The sequence below is a fragment of the Lagenorhynchus albirostris genome, chromosome 15 (assembly GCF_949774975.1).
Source record: "Lagenorhynchus albirostris chromosome 15, mLagAlb1.1, whole genome shotgun sequence".
NCBI lineage: Eukaryota > Metazoa > Chordata > Mammalia > Artiodactyla > Delphinidae > Lagenorhynchus > Lagenorhynchus albirostris.
In genome coordinates, this window is record NC_083109.1 from 6672471 (window position 1) to 6693968 (window position 21498).

At 45.6% G+C, this 21498-nt stretch overlaps 1 protein-coding gene across 1 annotated transcript; it reads right to left on the reverse strand.

Annotated features, from left to right (window-relative positions):
- Window positions 1-20145: 20145 nt before the first annotated feature.
- Window positions 20146-21217, reverse strand: MC3R (melanocortin 3 receptor). The gene has a single exon (XM_060123679.1). It carries the CDS (start codon window positions 21106-21108, stop codon window positions 20146-20148), a length of 963 nt encoding a protein of 320 aa, XP_059979662.1. The 5' UTR covers window positions 21109-21217.
- Between the last annotated feature and the right edge of the window lie 281 nt (window positions 21218-21498).

Here is a 21498-nt window from a genome sequence, read left to right on the forward strand (position 1 = left end):
GTCCATCTGTTTTCTGCTGGGGGCCTGATTCAGTTGCAAATAATAAACATCCACGTTAGCTCTGATGTGCACTATGAAGGGAGAATGTCAAACACTCAAAGCATTCATTGGGTTTCTGCTCTGTATGAAATCCATGATGGTGTTTCTTGAGGGATGAATTACAGCTAAAGATTTCTCCATGTTGATTACATCCAAAAGGATTTTTTCCAGTATGAAATCTCTGACGTGCCATGAGGTGTGTTGTTTTTTTTTTTTGAAAAAGGTTTCCTGTGGTGATTACGTTCATAAGGCTTCTCCCCTGTATGGATTCCATGACACTGATGACATGGGACTTCTGGCTCTAGGATTCCCACTTTGATGGTGCTCACAGGGTTTCTCGCTCTGGTACAGATTCCTGTTTGGGCTAAGAGATGAGCTATCATTGATTTTTTTCCTCTCTCCGATTCATTACTTTCAGAGCAGTTGTCTCCACCAGGAATTCCAAAGTGTATGATGAAGTTTGACTTTTGGCCACAGCTCTCCCACAGTGGTTACATTCAGGGTTTTACTCTAACCTGGATGCTCTGGGGCAGAACCATCTTCCATCTTTGTTACAATCAGATGACTTCATCCACGTACAATTTCCCCCGTGGTCAGCCAAGTCTGGGTTATGGTTAAAATTCGTTCGAAGTGCGTCACATTGATGGGAGTTTTATTTCTTGGAGAAGCAAGTGTGGAGGTTAAACCAACATGTTCTCCAGCCTTGTCACCTTGGTCTGGGTTTTCCTGTAAGAGAAGATCACTCGTGTGAAAAAGCACACCTGTTTTCCTATTGCCTGTCCATCAGATCATCATCTTGCCATATTTTTTTTTTCTGAAAAAGAATATAATACGCTGTTCTTTGTGAGTCTTTCCACTTTATGAAGGAACAGACATATCTTCACAAATGTTTTGCTGTGGGGTTGCCTCCTTAGTTGCAGCCTACTATTTCTATTTCAGAAATCTCAAATACAGATCTTCTGTCGCTCAGGTTCTGGGAGGGAACCTGCGGGTTAGCACCTTCCTGGCATTTCTCCCTCCTTGGTCCACAGCTTTCCTCCTTGTTCCAACTTACAGATCACATCTGGTTTGCTGTCTTTTATTTATTTATTTATTTGGCCACACCTCTTGGCTTGTGGGATCTTAGTTCCCCGATCAGGGATCGAACCCACGCCCTTGGCAGTGAAAGTGCGGAGCCTTAACCACTGTACCGCCAGGGAAGTCCCTGATTTGTTTCCTGTCTTGATGCCCTGTGGAGACTAGGATCCGTAAGTCCCCAGCATCGTGTCCCTGTGGTCGGTCATCTGAGCTGTTCCCACTGCCCCAGGTAAAATCCTTAGCCCCTTTTTTGGATGTCACTGGTGCCTCCTACTTGGTCCTTTCAAAGTCTTCTTCCCTGGTGGCGCAGTGGTTAAGAATCCGCCTGCCAATTCAGGGGACACAGGTTCGAGCCCTGGTTCGGGAAGATCCCACATGCCATGGAGCAACGAAGCCCGTGCACCACAACTACTGAGCCTGTGCTCTAGAGCCCTCGAGCCACAACTACTGAAGCCTGCGCGCCGCAACTACTGAAGCCTGTGCACCTAGAGCCCGTGCTTCGCAGCAAGAGAAGCCACCGCAAGAGAAGCCCCTGCGCTGCAATAAAGAGTAGCCTCCGCTTGCCGCAACTAGAAAAAGCCTGCGCGCAGCAACAAGGACCCAACACAGCTGAAAATAAATAAATAAATTTATTAAAAAAAAAGTCTTGGGAGAAAGAGAAGGCGGATTATTCTGCAACTTATTTCTTTACACTTATCTTGCAGATCTTTCTGTGTCAGCTCACATTTCTTACTGCTGGATATGGGGTATTTCACAGCATTGCTGTGTCATAATTTATTCAGGCACTCCCTTGTGGCTCATACTGAGGTATGTCCAAATTTTCACTGCTACAAATAAGCATTGTTGGAATGAATTTTTTCATATGTGTCTCTTTGCACACATGGGTGTTTCTCTAGGGTGGGTACAAGGGTAGCTACACTGAAATTTTAATAGAGCCAAACAATGCTTCATCCGTTCACATTCTCATCAACAGAGGGTCCCAGTGACCCTACGCTTGGCAACATTTGATGCTGTCCATCTTTTCAATTTTGGCCAATCTGGTGGGTAGAAGATGGTGTTATGTTGTGCTTAGCTTAGGAGTTAAAAAATTTTTTTTTAGAAATCTGGTACAAACTTTTCTTCACATGAAATCTAATTTTCAGGAAAGTCAGAGTAGCAATGATTATGAGCCTGGATTTAGAGGTAGGACACCGGTTCTTATCCTGCGTCCTCCATTCACTCACTGGTGAAAGAATCTCTCTGGCCCTCAGTTTTCTTACCTGTCAAATGGCAACACTGATAGTAATTTGCATTACTGAATTGCTGTGAGGATTACATTCCTGAGTACACAGAAAGCTTTTAGAATGGTGCCTGGCATGTAGCGAGTGCTAGGTAGGTATTAGATATTTTTTCAGCCCAGCAGGTAAAACAGAATTTGTGGAGGGATGGAGGCCCTGATAACCTCACCTTGGTGGTTCCTGGAACGTCTCAGAACTCAGATGAAAAGCCCGTGATGAATTTCAACTTTTTTCCTGAGACCGCATGAAGCTGAGACTACATGAAGGTCATTCACCTGCCTGAGGTCACGTGGCCTGATACTGCCCGATTCAGGATGAGAGCCCAGTCTCCTGTTCCTAGTTCTGCATCCTGTCTCCCCTCATTCCTGTCCCCCTCAACTCAGCCATTGTTGTATGAGCATAAATCCCAGGAGAGGAATCCTCATGTCTAAGAAATGAAGAATTTCAGTAAGGGTTTTCAGAGAAAAGCATAAAACTGGGGATTTGCTAACAAAAGCCCAGGGACCCTCAAGAATGCCTCCATACAAGACTACAAGCGGATCCTGAGTTCTTTAAGACCAGGGGTAATCACCATGTGGAACCCCAGCGCCCCAACACTATACCCCACCCCAAAGTTGCCCAGACCTCCAGGATCCCATGGACCCCTTAGCCCTACTCAGCTGCAAATACCCAGGGAACAGACCTTCCAAAGCTTGGCCTCCTAAACCCACTGTTTCTATCTCCTCCCAGTTTCATTCAGCCCCATGCCTGGGGTCCTTTCATTCTGCTATGTAGGTTGCCAGATAAAATAGAGAAAATCCAGTTCAAATTTTTAAGAAATTTTATTTATTTTTGGCTGCATTGGGTCTTCGTTGCTGGGCGCGGGCTTTCTCTAGTTGCGGCGAGTGGGGGCTACTCTTCGTCGTGGTGTGCGGGCTTCTCATTGCGGTGGTTTCTCTTGTTGGGGAGCACGGGCTCTAGGTGCGTGGGCTTCAGTAGTTGTGGCTCGCGGGCTCAGTTGCTGTGGCTCACAGGCTCTAGAGCACAGGCTCAGTAGTTGTGGTGCATGGGCTTAGTTGCTCCGCGGCATGTGGGATCTTCCCGGACCAGGGATCGAACCCGTGTTCCCTGCACTGGCAGGCGGTTTCTTAACCACTGCATCACCAGGGAAGTCCCTCCAGTTCAATTTTAACTTTAGATGAACAACTTATAACTTTTCAATGTAAGTCTATCCCAAATATTGAAAGAGATATATTTATAATAAAAATTATTCATCATTTGTCTTGCAACCCTACATAGGGAATAAGTGAAATGTATTATTTGCCAAATCTGGCAACCCTACCACCACAGCTCTCTTATTTCCAGGGACCCTTTCTCTCTCTTCCCTGCTCCTGGGTCTTTGTGGGGTCCTGAACCCATACATATGGCAGGTCTTTATAACTAAAATCCCAGGGAGAAGCAGTTGTGTTATCAACCTTTTTTCTTCCAGAAAAGTCTAGAGCTTCTTATGCAATTAGTCCTCCTTCCCCCAAGCTCTGCACTGCAGAGGTCGGGGCATCTTGCTAGATCCAAAGAAACCTACATTTCTTTGTTTTCTCCTGAGCCGGTGACACCTCCTTGCCTCCGTTGGTATAACTCAGGGGAACTTTAAAGAGCCCAGAGAGAAACCACGTATGTCTGGTCACCTTATCTTTGATAAAGGAGGCAGGAATATACAGTGGAGAAAAGACAGCCTCTTCAATAAGTGGTGCTGGGAAAACTGGACAGCTATATGTAAAAGAATGAACACTCCCTAACACCATACACAAAAATAAACTCAAAATGGATTAAAGACCTAAATGTAAGACCAGACACTATCAAACTCTTAGAGGAAAACATAGGCAGAACACTCTATGACATAAATCACAGCAAGATCCTTTTTGACCCACCTCCTAGAGAAATGGAAATAAAACCAAAAATCAACAAATGGGACCTAATGAAACTTCAAAGCTTTTGCACAGCAAAGGAAACCATAAACAAGACCAAAAGACAACCCTCAGAATGGGAGAAAATATTTGCAAATGAAGCAACTGACAAAGGATTAATCTACAAAATTTACAAACAGCTCATGCAGCTCAATAACAAACAAACAACCCAATCCAACAATGGGCAGAAGACCTAAATAGACATTTCTCCAAAGAAGATATACAGATTGCCAACAAACACATGAAAGAATGCTCAACATCATTAATCATTAGAGAAATGCAAATCAAAACTACCATGAGATATCATCTCACACCAGTCAGAATGGCCATCATCAAAAAATCTAGAAACAATAAATGCTGGAGAGGGTGTGGAGAAAAGGGAACACTCTTGCACTGCTGGTGGGAATGTGAATTGGTACAACCACTATGGAGAACAGTATGGAGGTTCCTTAAAAAACTAAAAATAGAACTACCATACGACCCAGCAATCCCACTACTGGGCATATACCCTGAGAAATCTGTAATTCAAAAAGAGTCATGTACCACAATGTTCATTGCAGCTCTATTTACAATAGCCCGGAGATGGAAACAACCTAAGTGTCCTTCATCAGATGAATGGATAAAGAAGATGTGGCACATATATACAATGGAATATTACTCAGCCATAAAAAGAAACGAAAATGAGTTATTTGTAGTGAGGTGGATGGACCTAGAGCCTGTCATACAGAGTGAAGTAAGTCAGAAAGAGAAAAACAAATACCGTATGCTAACACATATATATGGAATCTATATTTGTGTCTATATCTGGAAAAAAAAAGTCTATATTTGAATCTATATCTGGAAAAAAAAAAGTCATGAAGAACCTAGGGGTAAGACGGGAATAAAGACGCAGACCTACTACAGCATGGACTTGCAGATATGGGGAGGGGGAAGGGTAAGCTGTGACAAAGTGAGAGAGTGGCATGGACATATATATACTACCACGTAAAATAGATAATGGGAAGCAGCCGCATAGCACAGGGAGATCAGCTCGGTGCTTTGTGTCCACCTAGAGGGGTGGGATAGGGAGGGTGGGAGGGAGGGAGACGCAAGAGGGAAGAGATATGGGAACATATGTATATGTATAACTGATTCACTTTGTTATAAAGCAGAAACTAACACACCATTGTAAAGCAATTATACTCCAATAAAGATGTTAAAAAATAAAAAAAGAACAAAGAGTATTTGTAACTTTCTATGTAGAGAAGCATTGACAGCTTCTCTTGCTGAAAAGAAATATTCACATATGCTCTATCTGTGCCTGGGGAAAGTACCTGTTTGTACTAATAATTACAATTTCTAAAGCACCTACATTATGCCAGGCTGTGAAGTCAGGGACCACAGCACACAGTAATGATCACATCAAGAAAGAGAATTAATATTCACTGACAGCTTACTGTGTGCCAGGTACCATTCCAAGTGCTTTAAATGTACTAATTATTTAATTTAATGCTTATTTCATTCCCTTCACACCCTTGGAAGTAGAAGCTATTTACTATCCCCCTTTTACAGATAAGAAAAGGGAAGCACAGAGTAGGTAAGCAACCATACCAAAGACAGGCAACTAGTGAATGGCCAAGCTCTCAATGACACAAGTTCTAAGGATCAACTGCTGATTGAAAGCTGGTCTAGGAAGTACATACACGTCATCCTTTGTAAAGAGCTTGTGTTACAGAATTTGATTATGGCGGATTTAGATCTTGAGTCTACTGCCCACTGACTGGGCATCGTCCAAACATCACCCAGGATGGATGCAGTAAGCATCATTGCTTGTTGGAAACTGACGCTGTGCCATCACTGCACTAAACATATTTATACAGATCTGAAACGATGACATCCTTTCCTCCTTTAATTTTATTTAATCTTCAGAACAGCGTAGAAATCATCCTCGTTTCATCAATGCTGACAGCGAGGCTCAGAGAGGTAAGTAACTTAGCCAGAGCCACGCAGCTGGAAAGTGGCAAAGCCAAGGTGAGCACCCAGGTCTGAGCCGGGAGCCTGAGATGTTTCCACCACATCACAATAACGCGATTTGTTAAGATGGGGCTGGGAAAAAAATATCTCAATCATCTCGTAATAAAAAATAAGCTGTTAAGGATTTGAAAGTTTAAACCATTTTTAAAAGGAAGAGCTAGCATTTGTTTAAAAAGAAAATTACCGATCCTCAAAGTCTAAAACGTTTGCCTAATATCCAAGAACAATTTTAATAAGATGGACACACCTCTTTAATGGATAAATCGAAACTTCGGAAAAGCAAAAGACCAAAGTCTGTCTGACTGTACATTTCTGTGACTGGATAATGATTAGATGTTCAGTACGCCCCAAAAATTAATTAATTAAATTAAATGGGACGAGACGTGATTGTTGCTGCCTGGGGAAACGATTCAGGTAATTATACATTCTCCACCCAAACAAAAGGTCAGGCTGTCCTACCCAGTGAAACTGTCACACAAGCCATTAGCCATTAAGCCAGAGAAGTTCTGCCTTCAGTGTTTTGATCCATTTCAAAAGCTGCTCTGAGTGCCCAGTGCCTTCCTCTGCCACGTCCTATACATGCTGTGCAGGGAACAGACCCTAGGAGGATACAAACCAATGGAGCAGACGAGTCCTTTATGAGCAATGATGGTATGAGACACGTGGTCCCTTTGTCATTTGGAATCTGCAGCTGCTTCCTCCTGTCAGGTGCCCAAGGAGTCGCCCGAAGCAAAACTTTCCAATTGAAAGAGTTCTCGGAGATGGCTATAAGTGGGACTGGTTCTCCCTCCCTGACACCAATAAAAGTGTAGGTACTGGAGTATTTTCCAGGGGTGGTCTGGACGCCTGCTCATCCAGGTAGCTGGGTCATTGAGCAGTGCATCTGGGACAGCATGGGACAGCACGTGTAGCATCTCATTTACTTGTCTATTCTTTTGCAGGTTTCCCTTTTGAAACAACTTTATTTAGATATAACTTACATACCATAAAATTCACCCATGTTAAGTGCACAGTCACTGATTTTTAGTAATTTTGCTGAGTTGTGCAGTGAGCTGTTTTTACTCCTAACACTTCTGACACCAAATAAGTGGGTTTTCTCCCCACACCGACCAGTTCTCCCACTCTACGGACACCAACAGGCTGTCCTACAGTTCAATTCAGTTGTGACGCTAATTCCCTGGAGTTCGTGCAGACCTCACAGATGCCAGGGCTCAGTCCCACGAGACCGTCCTCGTGTCAGACGTCCAGTCACAAGTCCCAGGTTGTTACCTGTACTTCTTAATGACGAGCTATAAATTGGGGCTTCCTGCAGTATCCCCCTCAGGTGTGATAATTCACTAGAGGGACTCACAGAGCTCAGCAGAATACTCTTACTTGTTTATTGTAAAGGGTACAACTCAGGAGCAGCCACGTGGAAGCGGTGCTTGGGGCCAGGTATGTGGGAGGGATGCTGAGCTTCCATGCCTTCTCTGGGAGTATCACCCTCCCAGCACCTCGGTCTGTTCCAGCCGGAAAGCTCCCTGGGCCCTGTCGTTCAGGGGTGTTTATGGAGGTTCCATTGCGTAGTCGTGATTGAGTAAATCACTTGCCATAGGGGATGTAACTCACTCTTTAGTCCCTTTCTTCTCCCTGTAGGTCGGGGGGCGGGGGGGGGGGGTTGGCGCTGAAAGTTCCAACCTTCTACTCATGTCTTGGTCTCTTTGGCCACCAGCCCTGAAGCCGTCTAGGGGCCCCCAGCGAGAGTCATCCATTAACATACAAAGACCACACTTACCAACCCAGAGACTCCAAGGGTTTTAGGAGTCGTGTGCCAAGAGCCAGGGACAAAGGCCAAACATGGATTTCTTATTATAGCATATCCAGTGACACCACAGTCCAGTTTTAGGGTATTTCTGTCACCCCAATCAGATCTCTTGTGCCTGTTTACAGTCAGTCCTCATTCCTAGCCCCAGCTCCAGGCAGCCACTAATCTACTTTCTGTCTCTATGAATTTGCCTTTTCTAGATATTTTGTATTGATGGAATAATACAAAATCTAGTCTTTTGTGTCTGGCATCTTTCCCTTAGCATCATATTTTTGAGGTCATCCATGTTATAAACGTAGTTCATCCCTTTTTATGGCTAATATTTCATCGTATGGATGTGCCACATTTTGTTTAACCCTTTGTCAGTTGATGCACACTTGGGCTTTTCCATTTTTGGCTATACCGAGTAATGCTGCTAGAACATTTCCATGAATAACTTATTTATTTTTTTCAGATTCTTTTTCCCATACCGGTTATTACAGAATATTGAGTAGAGTAACTTATTTACTTTTAATGATAATCTGTGTACGTGAGTTGGGGTGGAAGAGGGCAGTTTCAAAATGCAAGTGATATTTGAGGAAATGACCCACCGATTTTTACTTCACACTCGTGTTTTAAAAGTTAAGATGCCGTTGACGTATATTTCTGTCTGATTCATAATGCGCACCCACTTGATTTGTTCTGAGGAGTACCATGGCCCAGAGAATTCAAAGCTGCCCTCTCGTGGTATTGTGAAACCAAGGACAAGACTAGGGATGAGAAACAAACAATTTAGCAGACTAGTTTATGTAAGCCCTCGAATGTTGGAAACAAAGGACGAGAAAAGCAAACTGTAGGATGACCCAATTCAAAATGAAGTCTCTCTTCTAGCATGTATATTTGTGTTTTTACATAGGTTCTTTTAAGGATAATTGAGAAGTTTAGAATGAATGTGCTAAGAGTTACTTAGAAATTACCAGTTATATCTTAAGGGAAGGAGAGGAATCCAGGAAGCCATCAGGAAGGAGTAGATTATGCAAATCAAGGCTACAGAATATTTGGGGCAGGGCTGGAGGGTGAGAGGGGAGTGGATAGTGCATGATTTTGGAAACAGTACCCAAGTGTCTTGTGTGGGACGTCCTCCCCACTTCTCACCACCCACAGAGCTGATGCCCCTGCCCCAGGTCCTAGGTGGGGAGTTTCATCCAGGACTGAGTGAATGCACTGGCCAAAGTGACTGGCTTAGAGATGGGCATATGATTTAATTTTGTCGGCCTGAAGTTTTTCTTCTCTTTTTTTGGGTGGCGGGAGATTATTGGGACAGAGAAGCTGGTTTTTATACTGGAGTTGGAGAGCTGATAGAAGTCTTGCGCTATTGGGTACAGCATGTGAAAAAGAGCTGCCCCAGAAGGAAGCCAAAGGAGGGGAAATTAGTCTCAAGGGACAGTGATTTCTGATGGCATCACTTCAGTACCTAGATGTAGCAGGGCCCAAATAAATTCCTCCCTCCTTTTTTTTTTTTTTTTTAATAAGCCAGTTGGAGATGGGTTTTTGTTGTCTGCAATTGCAAGAGTCTTGACTCTGCTCCTGCTTGGAATAAATCGAGGTCATCAGAATTTGATTTAAAAACATGAGAGTGACAAGCTGTCTCTTGTTCCTAAGTGAGGTAGACCAGATTCTTACCTGTTCAGGTGTTTCTGGCTGAGCCTTAGAACACAGGAAGCAATTTGTTTGCCTTTTCCTTGGATCGTCGCTTCCTTCTCTCTCCCCCTGCTGGGGAAGTGATCTGAGATGGGGAGGGAAGTCCTGAGCAATTTAAAGTCTACTTGGGGCAGTGCACCTTCCTACTTTCTTGGCCCACTTCTCCGCTCAGGGAAGCTGGTAAGTACAAGAGCCACTCATATTACACAGATGAGAAAACTGAGGCTCGGAATGGCTAACTAAGCATTTGGGTCAAGGAGACACAGTGAAAAGATCAGGCTGCCTGGGGCTGGCTGTCCCTTTCCCTGCAAACTTTCACTTTGAAAGGGGGTCCAGACCTTGCCCGTCCAAGGGCAGTTTCTTCACCTGCCCGCTAGGCTTCCTGAAGACAGGGCTGTCTTGTTCGCTGTGACAGCCCCTGCAGCTGGTACAGTGCCTGGTCCACATTAAACACTCAGCAGATACTTGTGATGACAGAAGAGAGGACCCAGACGTGGAGAAGAAGGAAAGGTAGACTTGGAAGAGAGTACACATTTTATGTGCTGAGTGGGATATTCGAAGCCTAACATCTTCTGCAAAGAATTAAGCAGTTGTGAAGCTGGTGATTACTAAATTGGCTTGAGACTTTAGGTGAGATAGCAGTTAAAGAAGATGAGTCTTATTCTGACAAGAAAATGCCTAGGAATGAGGACCATATACTGAGTAAGGTCTTTGTACCTTTTATCTGTGATGCTCACCGTTTTCCTGAAGCTGGTGATTATTTTCATTTCACAGGTGGGAAACTCCAGGCTTGGAGGGCTGATATCATCACCCAGCAATGACAGCATTCTGATCCCAACCTGCCTGACCCCAAAACACCATGTTGGAGCTTAAAAAAAATCCCTGTAACTGAGCTGCAATTCCTTCCGGTTAAATTCTTTGAAGACTTATAACCCGGTATCAGAATTTTTAGTGTTGCAGCTGCCTGCAAATTTGAGGACCGCTGCTAGAAATGCTTCTGGCTCACCCGGAACCAGCAGTGAAGGTTCTGGAAGCCTTCATCACCCTTACTAACCTTTCTCTTTCTGGCGGCTCCATGCCGTGCTTGCTTCTCAGCCCATTTTTACTCTCTCTGGAGTTGTCTGGTGGGACTTTGTATTGATGGAATCATCTCAGTGGTGGGTGATTCATGCCCAAGTCTGCAGTACTGATGACTCACCTGCTCGCTTCATTTCATCTTAGACAGAGGCTGCTGGGTGGAGCAGCTGCCTGGGCCAGGAAGGGGCTAATGGAAAACGGTTTCTGAAGACGGAAAACTGAAGATGATTCTACTTAATTATGACCCCTTTTGATTTCCCCAGGCGTTTCCTTTGGCCTTATGTGAGGCGATCAGTGCATTTGCTCTGTCAAGAGGAGCCACCTTAACTATGAGTTTCAGCTGTGGAAAATTGTCCGGTCCTCAGCTTCGAAGTCTCCACTGTGGGCGGCTTCTCAGACTGGCGGCAGCAGCATCCACTTGGCACCTGATAGAAATGCAGAGTCCCGGGCCCCCGCTCCCAGCCCTGTGATTCAGAATCTGCATTTCCACAAGATCTCCAGGGGGTTTTGGGTGGCTTCTGTTTAAGAAGCCCCATAGGGTGAGCCCAGCATATAATAAAGTGGCCCACTAATATTCTTTAATGATAATTATAACAGTAGGAGTAACGTCAAGGGGCCCCCGGGACCGTGCTAAGCAGTCTTTGATGTGTGATTTCATTGAAACTTCTCAACAACACTTGATGGAGGTGCTAACATTATTCCCATTTTTTCCTGGCAAGGAGACAGAAATAAACTGCCGATGTTGGTGAGAGGCAGGGCCCTGGACCGAACTCAGGTCTGGTCTGCTTCTAAAGTCCATGACCGCAGGCTCTATGCTACGATGTTCAGCTGCATGAATGAATGAAAGATGAGGTCTCAAGTTGATTCCATTTGCTCATTCCCCAGATGTTGTCTGAGTGCCTGCTTTGGACCAGGCATGGGGGGTGGACTTGGAGAGGGATGATGGAGCACGCCTCCCCATGCTGCTCCCAGGTCAGAGGGGTCATGGGAGGGGGATGGGGAGGGGCAGAAGACGTGAATATTCACATCCCTACGGCACCAAGTTCGTGTCCTGGGCTAACCTCGAGGGGGAGCTCAGCACTTTGCTGCTCCCCCAAAGGGAAATCCATTGCTCCGAGCACCGTGACCACATGCAAGCTAGATTCCGTCCCCACTAGACTTCTCAACCCTCCTTGTTCCTTCTGCAGACACAGCTCTCTGCCTGCTGGAGATCCAGCCGCCAACTGAGTTTCTCAGCATCGCTGGCAAAGGCACGCCTTTCCCTCGGGATGAGGCTGCCCAGAAAGATTGTGTTAGCATCACTGTATTCTCTGGTTTGATATCAGACCAGAAGTGCTCCGTACGGATTCATCTAAAGATGGAGGGGACACTGAGGAGGGGATGGGTGACTCACCGCACTGGAAACGGCGGTTTTGTTGTCTAGTTTTCTACTTCCTTTTCATATCTTCATTAGAAACGTTTCCATTTCTAATGAAACCCTCAGAATGTAGAGGGTAAGGCAAGTAAAACAGGGTGGCAGATCAGAAACTTCCTTGAATCATCTCTAGTGGTTAGTTTTTGTTTTCATTTCTAGTTAATTCTTTTTGCACATCTGATCTTAGTGTGTTAAAGCCAGTATGTAAACCAGGTCACGGGAGAGCCGTCTCCCTGAGCTTGGACCTTCCCTCGTCTTAGTCTCAGCCCCTCTTCTCTCCTCTCCCTCCACCAGCCTCCGCTCTTGCCCCCCCTGCCCCCCAGCCTCTGCGTTGGTCAGGATGCTGTTGCTTACACGTGCAGTGGCTCAGTCACAGAGTGTCCAGGCTTAGGACTAGCTTCAAGCGGAGCTGGAGGCAGGCATCAAATGAGAACAGCAGGAATCCCGTCTCTTTCATCCGCCTGCTTTTTTTTTTTTTTTAACATCTTTATTGGAGTATAATGGCTTTACCATGGTGTGTTAGTTTCTGCTATATAACAAAGTGAATCAGTTATACATATACATATGTTCCCATATCTCCTCCCTCTTGCGTCTCCCTCCCTCCCACCCTCCCCATCCCACCTCTCCAGGCAGTCACAAAGCACCGAGCTGATCTCCCTGTGCTATGTGGCTGCTTCCCACTAGCTATCTATTTTACGTGGTAGTGTGTATATGTCCATGCCACTCTCTCACTTTGTCCCAGCTTACCCTTCCCTCTCCCCATATCAGCAAGTCCCTGCTCTAGTAGGTCTGTGTCTTTATTCCCATCTTACCCCTAGGTTCTTCATGACCTTTTTTTTCCCCTTAGATTCCATATATATGTGTTAGCATACAGTATTTATATTTCTCCTTCTGACTTACTTCACTCTGTATGACAGACTCTAGGTCCATCCACCTCACTACAAATAACTCAATTTCATTTCTTTTTATAGCTGAGTAATATTCCATTGTATATATGTGCCATATCTTCTTTATCCATTCATCTGTTGATGGACACTTAAGTTGCTTTCATGTCCTGGCTATTGTAGATAGAGCTGCAATGAACATTTTGGTACATGACTCTTTTTGAATTATGGTTTTCTCAGGGTATATGCCCAGTAGTGGGATTCCTGGGTCACATGGTAGTTCTATTTTTAGTTTTTTAAGGAACCTCCATACTGTTCTCCATAGTGGCTGTATCAATTTACATTCCCACCAACAGTGCAAGAGTGTTCCCTTTTCTCCACACCCTCTCCAGCATTTATTGTTTCTAGATTTTTTGATGATGGCCATTCTGACCAGTGTGAGATGATATCTCACTGTAGTTTTGATTTGCATTTCTCTAATGATTACAGATGTTGAGCAATCTTTCATGTGTTTGTTGGCAATCTGTATATCTTCTTTGGAGAAATGTCTATTTAGGTCTTCTGCCCATTTTTGGGTTGGGTTGTTTGTTATTTTGTTATTGAGCTGCATGAGCTGCTTATACATTTTGTAGATTAATCCTTTGTCAGTTGCTTCATTTGCAAATATTTTCTCCCATTCTGAGGGTTGTCTTTTGGTCTTGTTTATGGTTTCCTTTGCTGTGCAAAAGCTTTTAAGTTTCATTAGGTCCCATTTGTTTATTTTTGTTTTTATTTCCATTTCTCTAGGAGGTGGGTCAAAAAGGATCTTGCTGTGATTTATGTCATAATGGAACAGGATAGAAAGCCCAGAGATAAACCCATGCACATACGGTCACCTTATCTTTGATAAAGGAGGCAAGAATGTACAGTGGAGAAAAGACAGTCTCTTCAATAAGTGGTGCTGGGAAAACTGGACAGCTACGTGGAAAAGAATGAGATTAGAACACTCCCTAACAGCATACACAAAAATAAGCTCAAAATGGATTAAAGATCTAAATGTAAGGCCAGAAACTATCAGACTCTTAGAGGAAAGCATCCGCCTGCTTTTTGGATGCTGGCTTCCTCCTCGGGTGCTCCTGCTGCAGCCCCAGGCAGCTTGGTACCCAGAGGTCCAGGGGAAGGAGGGCCTTTCTTTCTCAGTAGTTCAAGTACTGAGAGTCTGCTTGGGCTGCCTTGGGTCACAGATGTGGTTGCTGTGCCCAAGACGTGGAGGACTCATGAGCCGGGCACCACCCTCGTGGCTGGCGTTGAGGGGCCCTGTGTCACCTGATCCGCAGTCCTGAGGCAGCAGTGACCTGTGACCACCACGGACAGGGGGAAAGGTTGAGACCCTCCTGTCAAGTCCAGCTCTGCCAGTCGCAGAGATGTGTGACCAAAGCCCACAGGTAATGACAGCCTTGCTCGCGGCCACACCAGCCTCGAGCCATTCCTTGTCCCAGGCTCTCCTGAATTTCAGCTCAGAGTTTCCTCTGTTGTCTCCCCAGTGTTTTCAGAGAGGGGCAAACTGTTTTCTTGCCTGATAAACAGAATCCTTCAAAGCACCTCCTGTGGCATTCGCCCTAAAGGACCATCTGTGACATTGCTCTTGTGTTCCCTCTGATGGTGAGTGGGATGTGCCACCTCTTAACAATCCAGCACACGTCACAGCATAAATGGAATAAACACGGGGAAGGATTTTTTTTCCTCCTACAGTTAGAAACGAAGAAGGAATCTTTCTTTCTTCTTTGTTTCTCAGGGTTGTACACGTATTTATCTTTCAGGTCAGACCTGTGCTCTGTGACATTTGGGGAAATGAGTCAATTATTCACGTATTTCATGGGATATACATTTTTTTGGCTTGAGCAACTCACATCATTAGCTGCTTCCCACTGCCACTCAACTCCTGGCTCTGGGGGTAGACATGCTTTCTGTGTCGCCTGATGAAAAAATAGCAAAAAGGATAATTTTTAAGAACGTTTCTGTATATTTATTGTACTTCCATTAAAAAGTACACAAAGTTCTCTGTTGGGGTTGAGAGCTGCTGAAGCCCATTCAAGCCTGGAGAGCATCGCTACGGCCATGGGCATCACGCAGTGGGATTGTGGGCAATGCATGGACCGTGGAGCCTGCCTGTGGCTTAGTGTCCGCTCTCCTCCTCGAATTCGGAGGAGCCTGGGTCTGGATGATTAACCTCCACGATCCTAAGTTTCCTTTTCTACAGGACAAGACATTAATAGTGCTTACCTCATAGGGTTTTCATGAGAATTCAACGAGTTAATATATCTAAGTGCTTAGTCCAGTGTCTGGACATAATTATCAATAATACTAGGAGAGTAGAAGGCGCAGGCGGCGGGGTCAGCTTAAAAAAAAAATAATACTAGGTAACGCATTTTATTATTATTATCTTTCACTGATTTGGCTCCCAAGTGTTTTTACGTGAGAAAGGTTGAGTTCTTCCTTTGAAGGGTTTACTTTTATTCTGTGCTTTGTCATCTGTTTCTTCCCAGTTTCTGGGTTTATGTTGGTTCTTGGATGGCCCAACATCAATTGCAGGTGCTTGACATCCTGACAGGAAATGGTGATGGGAAAGAGATTTAAGCCCCTGGGGTACTGGTTTTTCTTATTTTTAAGAAATCAGCGGTGCTTGTCGGTTTAGGTGGTTCTGCAAGTTTGGTGTGCATGGTAATCACCTGTGGATTGTTGAAAATTTCAGATGCCTGACATTACCTCTGAACAGCTGGATCACAGGTTTCAGAGAACAGGCTGGTTTCTCAAACTCCACATTTGTTACTGATGTTCACCAAATTTGAGGATCACTGGTGTGTTATATTCGTTTTGGTTAGACTTGAACTCGCCTTTAAGTTTTCTCATGAAGTCACTTCTTCATTCAACATATTCGTTACTGACCAGTTTTCCATGCCAATTACTGCTTTCTGGTGGGAGAGGTTGATGATAATTAAACAAACAAATTAACAAGAAAATATAAAATAGTAATAAGATCTGTGGTAAAACAGTACTTCATGTGAGTGACTGGGGTCTTCTTTAGAAAGAGAGCAGGAAAGGCATCTCTGAGGACTGGGCTGGAGCCTGAAGGATAAGATGGTTGCAATCATGGGAAGATAATGGGGAAAGAGACTTCAGGTAGGGAAGAGAGCAGGCGCAAAGATCCTGTGGCGGGAATGAGTCCAGTGAGTTTGAGTCCAGTGAGGGGGGAGTGTGGGTGGGCGTGGGGGGTTGGGGACTTCCTGGAGGAGATCAGATCGTTAGGGCTCTGTAGGGCAGGGTGAGGAAGTGGAATTTTATTCAAAGCCACTGAAGAGTTTTGAACAGGAGTGTGATGTTATCTGATTTAGATCTTTAAATGATTGCGCTGACTGCTGTGTAGAGAATGGATTTTAGTGGAAGTGAGGGTGGGTAAACGTTCTCAAGGAGGCTGGAGTGGTTGTAGCCCCCAGCCCCACAGAAAAACATCACAGTTAAGCTCAAAAGTTCAACTTAAATAAGGACAACAGGCAATGATTTCTAGGGGTGCAGGAAGACAACCACTGCAGTGATTCTGCCTTGGCCTTAGCGGGGTGAAAGTGAACATAACTTAACAAATGAATGAAAATCATAATGTGCTTTTATTTACAAAAATTAAGCTTTTTTTCTTTTTTTTTTTTTTTTTTGCGGTGCACGGGCCTCTCACTGACGTCTCTCCCGCTGTGGAAAACAGGCTCCGGACGCGCAGGCTCAGCGGCCATGGCTCACGGGCCCAGCCGCTCCGCGGCATGTGGGATCTTCCCGGACCGGGGCATGAACCCGCGTCCCCTGCATCGGCAGGTGGACCCCCAAGCACTGCGCCACCAGGGAAGCCCCCAAATTAAGCATTTTTGAACCTAACCATCCCCCTGCTTAAAATGCACAGTGGGTTCTCATGTGAAGATCTGGGAAAGTGGTCATGGAGGAGACAATGACAGCCTAACGTCCAGGGTTGTTCACCCCAGAAATGGATGCACTACCAGGGCTACCCACAGACTTTGCAAAAGTATAGCAAGTAAAAGAATGAATTGTCTTCTTGGTTTTTATGACAGCTTGATGGACACTGTGTTTTGAACACGTGGACTCGTGGTTGTAGAAATATGCATTAAAGCCTCGCTTCATAGTGATACACGCCTCTGAGGGGACTGGGCAATGGCTCAACTATGCTGTTTCCAGGAGAAGTGCTCGGGTGTCCGGGTTGTGCTTGGGAGTGGGGTGCAGGCAGCCCAAGTTTGAATCTCCACTTCTTCACTCGTAGCTGAGTTTCCATAGATTCCTTAACCTTCCTGAGTTTCAGATGCCTTATCTGTAAATAAGGAGGATCCTAGTGTCTGCCTGAAGGGGTTATTGCAGGGGTCAAAGAAGTAAGTGCTGGTAAGGTACTTAGCACAGTTCCTGGCGTGGGGTCAGCACTGCACACAGATGTGTATTTTTGGCTGTGAACTATGCTCGTTTGAAAGTCCTCTGTGTCCTTGCTATTTAAAAGGTGGTCCCCAGACCAATAGCCACATCCCCTGGGAGCTTGTCAGAGTCAGAAATGCAGCATCTTAGGCTCCACTCCTGACCTGCTGAATTAGCTTTTGCACTTGAACAAGATCCCGGGTGATTCCAACAGGCGTTTCTCTTCAGAAGCACTGCTCTCAGCTAAACTGTACGTAGAAAGGACAGCTGGATCAGTTTTGATTGTGGAAAGCTGTCGGCAGCATCGTGTTGGTGCAAAAAGGCATCAGCACCAGGGTACAAAATATGCAGTGACCCTAACTTAGCTGGGCATTCTTGGGCAATCATGTAACCCCTCTGGGACTAAGCTTCTTTATCTGTAAAGTGACTCACCTATTTTAGAGGTTTGTTGACAGGATAAATGAAATAATGTGAAAGCTGATATAAAAGAGTGAAAAATATGTTATTTTGATCTTGTTTACATAGAAAAGGGACATCATAATTCCTAAAGCTGTTAATACAATTTTCAAAGAATTCGATTCCCCATTTTCCACATTAACTTGCCTTGTGGCAGTGGACAAGACCTATTATTTGGTGTCTCGATTATAATAATGGAGTGACAGTGAACCAGAAATTTCAGCCTGGTATTTTTGTAAACTAAATGGGAGAGTTCTGTAGTTTGGCTAAAAGGCATTGCCCTAGAAAAGACCAGCAGTGTGGTCAATGAGGATGTTTATGCCATTTACAAAATAGTCACAGAATTGCAGTGTCACGTACGATGGCCACGAGCAGAAGTCACCAGGATGCTTCCAGGTGGTGTGGTTCAATGTGACACATGTTTGTCAGCCACAAAAGCCTTTTATTATTTCCAAACGTCACAATCAAAGCAAGAAACAAGTAATATTGTTCACATTAGCACAGATCAAGTACAAGAAACCCCAATGTATTCCAGCACAAGAAAAATACACAGTTGTATACCAAAGACACAGCATAGCATGAGAATTCATGGCGGGTGCGGGGTGGTGGTGGGGACGTGGGGACAGCCGGAAAACACAGCTTGAGGTCCTCTGTGGTGGAAAGGGGTCTGATGGATGCCTGCAGCACACAACCATGGACAGCGCTCATCAGTGAATCTTGCCCTGTGTTCACAGGAGTGAATCACTTTACTTGATACGGCATAGACCTTGATAACAGGGTCACCCAACTTTAACACCATGTCGCGCAAAAGGAGCAGTGAACCAGAAACCATTCTCCTTAACAGATCACATCACATAGATAAAATGTGATAGAGGCACAGTTCTTAAGAGCAAAACAGTCTCCAGGAAAGCCGCAGGAAGCTCACAGACTCCAACTCTCCAAAACAACTGTCAGGCAATTTCTTGAGACACACGCCTTCCTACTCACGATTGCCTCTCTTGTTTTAAAGACAGAAGAGGAATAGTAGGAAAAATTGCTTTTTTAAAATAGGGAAATGTATACTTTAAAATAGCAAGGTATCAAAATACTTTGTACACAGGTATGTCCTGATTTTCCAAAGCACTTTATCTCTCCTTCATTATTTTGAAAACTGCCCTATGTTGAATGTATAAAAACCCAACAAGAACAACAGTAACAACAAAAATAGAAGTGGGTTACATCCCCATGCTGTTTGCAGGGGGTGGAGGCTGGTGTGGGGTATGGTCAAGAAGAGGGGCAAACAGCATAGCATTACATTACTTCTTCCACAGAGTTTGTTGTTTTTAGGAAATTGTCTTTACCGTAAATAGAGTAGTAGACTAGAAACCCAGTCCCGTATGAACTGAGAGCAAAGCCAGGTTAGTAGCTGTAACAGGTTTGCTTGGGAGAGGTTCAAACCACCCTTACTGTTACTGCGAATCCTTCAGTCTGACCTGAGCATGAAGGCATGGGTGGGAAGCAGGGTGCAGGCAGGCGTCACAGACCCTAGGTGCATGAAGATGAATGCAGAAAGCGCCCAGAGCAGCCTTCACGGATTTCCCCCAGTGACTATTCGGGAAATCAGAGTTTGTGACTTAACCCACATTGGCATCCTTTCAGAGAGCCTGTTATAGACCATTTTCTCCTTTCAAAAGGCTTTCTGCAAGCTAAAAAACAAAAGACACACTGGGACTCCCCTGGTGGTCCAGTGGCTAAGACTCTGTGCTCCCCGTGCAGGGGATCCGGGTTCAATCCCTGGCCAGGGAACCAGACCCCACATGCTGCAATGAAGAGTTGGCATGCTGCAACAAGGATCCTGCCTGCCGCAACTAAGACCTGGCGCGGCCAGAAAAACGCCCCCTAAACCCCCAGAACAACAACAACAACAAAAAGACACAAACGACCATGACTGTTAACACATTTTTAAGTCTTTTAAGTCTTTTTTCCCCTTCTTTTTGAACACTTTGGCTGGATGCAGGGTCAAAAGTGGTCAGACCGATAACCCTTCCTATGGTCCTGCATCCTATCCAACGCTCATGCTGTTGCAGCTGCAGAGAATCTCCTTGAAGGTGTTGCGCAGCTCCAGGCTGCGGAAGGCGTAGATCAGGGGGTCGATGACGGAGTTGCACATTATGAGGACCAGGTAGGTGTTGAAGTGGGCGGTGTAGCAGACGCAGTAGGGGTTGGTGGGGCAGGTTATGATGAAGATGAGATGGAGAAAGAAGGGGGCCCAGCAGAAGATGAACACCCCCAGCAGGATGGTGATGGTGACGGCCCCCCTCATGCACGAGTGCTGCTGCGGCGCCACCCCAGTGGCGGGTGGCAGTGCTGCGATGCGCTTGACGTGCAGCCGGGCAAAGAGGAACATGTGCACGTAGAGGGTGCCCATGAGGAGCAGCATGGCGAGGAACATGGTGACGAGGCACACGATGACCATCTTGCTCTCAGAGTAGACGATGAACACCACGCCGCAGACGCCGCAGCACAGCCAGATGGCCGCGATCAGGCTTAGCGCCTTCCTCACGGTCATGATGCTGTGGTAGCGGAGCGCGTAGAAGATGCTGGTGTACCTGTCGACGGCGATGGCCAGGAGGTTGCAGATGGAGGCCACCAGGGAGATGCAGGTCATGGAGTCGAAGACGTTGTCCATGTGCTGCAGGAACTGGTCCTCGAAGGTCAGGTAGTCGCTGTTGACGATGGCGATCATGATGGTCTCCAGGGCGTTGGACACGCTCACCAGCATGTCGGCCACGGCCAGGCTGCAGAGGAAGAAGTACATGGGAGAGTGCAGGTTGCTGTTCCTGACCACGGCCAGGACGACCAGGATGTTCTCCATCAGGCTGATGATGCCCAGAGCCAGGAAGACCTCAGGCTTGATGAAAACCTGCTCGCAGAAGCTCTTGCCGCTCTGGTTGCTGAAGGAAAGGTGCTCTGAGCCATTAGGCAGCGTTGGTTGAGCAGAGAGCAGGCAGCTCGAAGCATTCATTGCCAACAGACGGCTGATCGGAGCCGGGGCTCCAGCAGGGTCCGGAGGCTGCGGCTTCTGCTGCTGATTACAGGAAAGGAAAGAAATCTCCCTCTAGATCCTTGTTTCGGATGCTTGTCCAGTCTAGACTTAGATTTTGTTCTTCTGCAGAATAAAAGGATGAAGGGAGGGAGAGAGAGAGAGAAAGTCAGCTTGGAGACGTACAGAGAACTTTCCTCTGCTTTTCCAGGACAAACAGTTTAATAGATACTCTGTCTTATCTCCCTCCCTTCTTACCTTCCTTCCTTCTCTCTCCCTCTTAGCCCCTCTCACATCCCCACCTGGGAATAAAAAACCAGCCACTGGCTGCTAGTTATGGCGGTTTTCATAGCAAGACAGAGGCTGTGGTAC